The following is a 6,148-nucleotide window of genomic DNA, read 5'->3' on the forward strand; positions in this document are numbered from 1 at the left end:
TGTTTAGCGTTCATTTCAAAAAGTTCACCATATATTTGAAAAAAATTTGTTTTCTATTTGAATAAAGTTCACCGAATACAGCGTGCTCTCAGACAGAGCCTTGTGGCCACTTGAGCACCCTCTGTTAAAAATGTTTTTTGTTTTGACCTCCATGTCAGGTTTTAAGTAAAAAAAATCATTTACAATTGTTATCTAAAAAATTAACCAAGTTTTAAAACAATAATAAAGTTCAAAAAGCAGAAAAAATAATTAACTGAAAAACAAAAAAATATAAAAGAAAAAATGCTTAGGCTTTGGCCCAACTAGGCGACAACATCGCTCCTGTCAGGCACATGTTAGGCCGGGAGCGCCTAATCAGCGCCGCTTGACGCGACGGGCGCTCACTTAAGCAACCTGGTGGGCCGGCCCACGAACACATAGCGTTGCAATGTATTTATATAGCGCGAAAAAAATTACAGTCAAATATAGTCCTGGTGTGGAATCGAACTCGCGCCTCATAACTCACATCCATGAATACCTAACCACTAGAGCAAGTTGCTCTTTGTGAAATAATCTAGCGCGACACGGTATAACAACAGAAAACTGTTGGCACGCTATTTATTTCACGTACATTGTTATGTCGATTTTTGATTTATTTGAAAACATTTTATAAAAACATGATTTCTTTAGAAAAAATGTGAACAAAATTTGAAAGTCTACAGATTTAATAAATAATCACGAATTGAAAAAAGTTCCTGTATTCATAAAAGTTCACGAATTCAAAAGTTTATAAAAATTGAAAAAGTTCATCTATTTAGAAAAATGGTCACAAAATCTGAAAAAAGTTCATCTATTTTGAAAAATGTTCATCGGTTAACAAAAAAAGTTCACTAAATTTCAAAACAGTTCAACAATTTTCAAAAAAGTTCACAAAAATCGGAAAAAGTTCATCAATTTTGAAAAAAAAGTTCATCGATTCTCTAAAAAAGTTCAACTAATTTCAAAACAGTTCACCAATTCTCAAAAAAGTTAACAAAATTTGGAAAGAGTTCATCAATTTTGAAAAAAGTTCATCTATTCTCAAAAAAAGTTCATCTTTTTTCAAAAAAGTCCATTTTTTCAAAAATGTTCAAAAAATATAGAAAAGTTCATCAATTTTGATAAAGATTTGAAAATGTTCATTAAACTTAGGAAAAAGTTCATCAATTTTGAAAATAATAATAATTTAAAATTAGAAAAAATAAAACTAACAAAATCGTTCCAATAAAAAAACAAACACGAAAAAATAAAAAAAGAACAAAGAAGAACAGAAGTAAAAGTGTATAACTGAACAAATCAGGTGTTGGTGGTGTGGTGCTTAGCGCAGCTTATGCAAGGCAGGAGGTCGCAGGTTCGAAACGCATCTGCATCGAATTTTTTCACGTTAAAACGTGAAGAAGAAAAACCAAGATGGGCCGGCCCAGTGCGACGCGATTGATGAGAGGGGGTATGCGCCCAATTGCGAGAATAACTAAATCGGGCGCTAAAGGCGCCGAATAGGAACTGGCTGTTAGGCCGGCCTAAGCGTTCGTGGATTTTAAAAAGTTCATCCATTTTTAGAAAAATGTTCACGGATATGAAAATTTTCATTGATTTTCAAAAACGAAGTTCACTAAAGAAAGCTGCAAAAAAAATGTTCCTGGTTTTGGGAACCTCAACTTGCCAGCCGGTTTTTGAAAAAAAAATCATCGATTTTGGGAAAAAAAATCTATGTGAAAAAAGTTTATTTTGAAAAAAGGTTCGCGCATTTGGAAAAAGTTCACGATTTTTTTTAAAAAACTAAGTATTCAAAAAATTCACAGATTTGTAAAATGTTCCGTATATTCAATAAAATTTCCCGAATTTTAAAAAAGAAAAAGAAAATGATTAAAACGAGAAAACAACATATGAAAACTCAGCCGAAACAAAAGAAAGAAAACCACTGATTGTTATAACTAAGAGAGCTTTTGTACCTCTAAATATCACAAGTCCTAACATGGCCTACTGGTCACGTTGGTGTACAGTTTAGCAGAGTTTGAACCCTGTTGGCTCCTTTATTTTTACACTTTAAAAAATGGTGAAGAGAAAAAAAACATATAGGCCTATACGTATATACATACCGACGAACGACTCGTTATACATACGAAAGAGTGGAAAGTCCATATTACCCTTTTATACGGTTTGTAAGGGGGGTCTACCGAAGCGGGTCTCATTTACCTATTCTCATTGATATTTTTCTAACCACGTGCACTATTCCTTCTCGGTAGTAAAACTTGTTGGAGTTCCCCGCCATCACCTCGCCCAGATCCAGGGTTCATATTCATACATCTAGTTGATCATCCTATTTTAAGTGAAGATCGCGTAGTGTATGGTGATTGTGTCATACATATGGCTACCTTCTTACTTCTTTTTTTTTGTGTGCTTTAGGTGTGTTTGGGCCTCCGGTTCGGGGCACATCAGACTGGAGGTGAGTTGCTGTTCTAGTTAAAAGGAAAGCATCGTCTCAAAAAAAAATTAAAAGGAAAGCAGGTCATGAGCATCTCACACACGAGAGATCAGGGCAATATTACCAACCAAGTAGCAGTACGATAGCATTGGTGAATACACACAACAGTCCAAGCTTGAGATGCCAACTAGTACTAAGATAAAAGAGCTCACTCATCTATCTACGCTACGACACAAGTGGCAACTTGACGAGAGGTGCAGCTTATCAGTCGTCGAACAGGTTCATGAATCCCTCCTCAGCGTCAGATCCACTATCGGATTCCTCTTCTTTCTTCTCCTCCGCAGTAGCAGCTCCAGCCGCAGCAGCACCACCACCAGACGGCGCGGCAGCAACAGCAAACTTGCTAGGGTCCTGCAATCCAACACAAACACAAAATTACACCATTACTTGTCTAGGCATTCAGTATGTATGAAATAGAGCAAGATGTTCACACATTCAAACAACACATGTAACATTGAGATCGGAACAAATAACAACAATCATGAGGCAGATGGCAGGCATACAGAACATTGGCATTTGAGCGAAGATTTCAAACAGGAAAACAGTAGTAACCAAAAATAGGAGGTTTATATACCTTGAGGTACTCCTTGATCTGATCAGCATGGGGGAACGAGTAATCTGTCTCCACAGCGAGAGCAAGCACGTTCTTGTACCCATTGAGGAACATGTGCAGTGCAGCAGCCAAAGTTGGGTACGAGACTGCCAGGGACAGCGAGGCAACCATGGAGACACCACACGCAAACTTCTCCATGAGGTCTTCCTCAGGGAGGTCAAGAACCTCGGGGCTGAACACCGACCCATCGTCGTAGACATTGGTGATCACAAGACCATAGGAGAATGGGCGGATGCCGAGCTTGGCAAGCAGGGCAGCCTCGGATGAGCCCACCTTGTCACCCTTCTTGATGAGGTCCACATGGGCGACGATCTCCACGCTGCCCTTATTAATCTTGGTGGGGATGTTAAGCACCTGAATGAATGGAAAAAGGACATCAGACCGGGGTGAGACTTGTGCTTGCTTAACCGTCAGGAGAACACAGCGTGTGTGTTATCAGACAAGACTTTTTACCTGGAAGAAAGAAGTTTGGGAGGGATCCAGACCAGTGTTTCCAGGGGGAACCACCACATCAATAGGAGCAATCAGGCCAACACGAGCAGGGGCCCCAACCTATTGTATAACAAAAACAAGATCACAAGGATAATAAGATGGCTAAACAAGAAGTGTTCTAAACATTAGATGATCAATGGAAATATTCCCAGTAGTTCACACAAAACCATGCTGCAGGGTTACTTGGGAAAAAGAAAAGAAATGTACGGTACAACATCATGCATAGACTGAAACTTCAATATCATTCCCCCAAATTAGAGTAGACACATTCCTAAAAAAAGTAGACACAATTCACTATTTTCAAATTATTATCTCCCGACTCTACTACACAATGTATTTATATCTACTGCACAAGGTTTAAATATATCAATGAAAGGATAAATCTATGCTCCACAACGACATGTAACACGAGAAACTACTGCATACAAATACTTTCGGACAAATGAACACCAACTACCCTGTTCATATTGTTACCAAACCAAACTGTGTTTAACGCTTGTGCTACTTGAATGAATCATCGAAGACACGGGTTATCCCAACAAACAATCCGTTTTACTACTGAAGCATCATCAAATTCATGCACCCAAGTGGCACTCCCATAATTGAAGCAAGATGCCAAATTAGTTAATTCGCACATGTTATCTCAAACAGAAGAATAATGCCTGCCACAGTGCAACACAATAAACAACTTGAGATCTCTGAACCCTTGTCAAAATAACCACACTAGTACAGCTCAGAAGCAGAATTATGCATGCAGAATTGCAACACACGAGATCTCTAACCCCATCCAGAATAACCACACTAGTAAACTGAGAAGCTTTGTCTGAACTAATTTCTCTCCCATAAATGAAGATCTGGAACCGCTTCCCAAATAATTACAGCAAGATGGAATTAGTGCCATTCTTGTGCAATTTTGGCAGACACATATTTATTAAATCCATGCATGCAACCAAATAATCCTTTCCATAACTAGCATTTTACACAATTAGCACACTGCAAAACCAACAATAACTTTATTGCATGATGTATCAATGCAGCATGCAACACGAAATTCAAAGGACAATCTATGTGTGAGATGCACATCAAAAATTGCTTCAAACACTCACACCTATAAAATCTTATATGTTCTCCACTGTCATTATATCGGACTATCAAAATGTTGGGTACTCACCCATATGGTACATGACAACATGCAACACGAAATACTACTGCATGTGCATATTAGTAAAATTTCAGACAAATACGCACCAACCACCCTATTCACATTGTTACCAAACCATATATACGACAATTGATGGCTTGTGCTACTTTGTGTTAACAACGACACAAGTTGTATCCAACAATCCGTTTTACTACTGAACCATCGTCAAATTCAGGAGGCATTTAAGCAAGATGCCAAACCGTAAACAGAAGAATTATGCCTGCAGCATTGCAACACAATAACCACTTGAGATCTAACGCCTTCCATACAAACTAGAAAAACTGAGAAGCAGAATTATGCCTGCAGCATTGCAACACAATAACCACCTGATCTCAGACCCCTTCCATAATAAGGACACAAGTATACAACAGATTCATACTAGAAACAAATTTTCCTGCCATAAATGATCTAGATCTGGAACTACTTCCAAATAATTACAGCAAGATGAAGTAGTAGCATGCTTGTGCAATTTCGGCAGACACATAATTATTACGTACATCCATGCAACCCAATAATCCTTTCCATAACTAGCAACCACGCAGTTAGCACACTTCAACAAACAAAGTCGGCAGCAATCAACACCAACTCGCTCGCAGAACAAGGGCAGTGGTACAGTAGTTAGATTACCTTGTACTTGGCGACCTCCTCGCGCACCTCCTTGAGGTCACCCTTGGTGAAGATGAGACCGACGTTTCCCTGCAACAAGCAGCACCAAAAGGACAGGCGCGAGCACGCTTGAGAAAACGAATCCTCGACGACAAAACCAGATGCAGAGTAGAAGATCCGGCAGGGGGAGGGGAGGGGGGGCTTACTTGGAGGAGGGGTATGAGGGCCTTGACGTCGGCGTTGCCCGACCTCTCGGCGTGCGCCGCGATGCAGCGGCGGATGAGGGTGTTCTTCCCCATGAGCATGACCGACTCGCCGCGGATGCCCCTGCGGATCTCCGCGAGCTGGCTGGAGCCGACGTTGTCCGCCGACGCGACGAGCACCCTCGAGTACTCGTCGAGGAGCTGGCACAGCTTCTGGTCGTACGCGTGCTTCTTGTCGGTCTTGGACGGCTTCTTGATCGCCATCGCTGGCCGCGCGCGGGAGCACTAGCCCTAGCCCTAGACTCGGTGGATCTGCGGCGGGGGGCGGGGTGCGGGTGGCGAGAGGAGGAGGAAGAAAGAGGACGTCTTGCGGCAGCGCGGCGGAAGCAAGGGGCGTCTATATAGGGAGGAGGCCTGGGACATGGGGGTTTCGTGGGGCGTGCGTTGCGGGGGTATTGTGGTCTTTCCACACTCCCTACCCGTTCTGGACTCTTCGTCTGCTCTGCAATGGGCCACATGGCCAGGTGGGC

The 6,148-nt window shown here is 41.3% G+C and overlaps 1 protein-coding gene across 1 annotated transcript; it reads right to left on the reverse strand.

Moving 5' to 3' along the window:
• Positions 1-2,707: 2,707 nt before the first annotated feature.
• LOC119293455 (60S acidic ribosomal protein P0-like) lies at positions 2,708-5,882 on the reverse strand. The gene is made up of 5 exons (XM_037571938.1): positions 5,622-5,882; positions 5,437-5,505; positions 3,570-3,668; positions 3,078-3,470; positions 2,708-2,854 (listed from the first exon to the last, which is right to left on the reverse strand). The coding sequence occupies exons 1-5, from the start codon at positions 5,880-5,882 to the stop codon at positions 2,708-2,710; spliced, it is 969 nt and encodes a 322-aa protein (XP_037427835.1).
• Between the last annotated feature and the right edge of the window lie 266 nt (positions 5,883-6,148).

This window comes from Triticum dicoccoides, chromosome 4B, assembly GCF_002162155.2.
Source record: "Triticum dicoccoides isolate Atlit2015 ecotype Zavitan chromosome 4B, WEW_v2.0, whole genome shotgun sequence".
NCBI lineage: Eukaryota > Viridiplantae > Streptophyta > Magnoliopsida > Poales > Poaceae > Triticum > Triticum dicoccoides.

What these genes read in the sequence shown, in the direction of transcription:
- LOC119293455 (XM_037571938.1), bottom strand. Translation starts at nt 5,882, where the DNA reads ATGGCGATCAAGAAGCCGTCCAAGACCGACAAGAAGCACGCGTACGAC. An exon ending in AGGAGGTCGCCAAGTACAAG is followed by an intron (nt 3,669 to 5,436) that starts GTAATCTAACTA and finishes GTTATACAATAG; the next exon opens with GTTGGGGCCCCTGCTCGTGT. An exon ending in CCCAAACTTCTTTCTTCCAG is followed by an intron (nt 3,471 to 3,569) that starts GTAAAAAGTCTT and finishes CCATTCATTCAG; the next exon opens with GTGCTTAACATCCCCACCAA.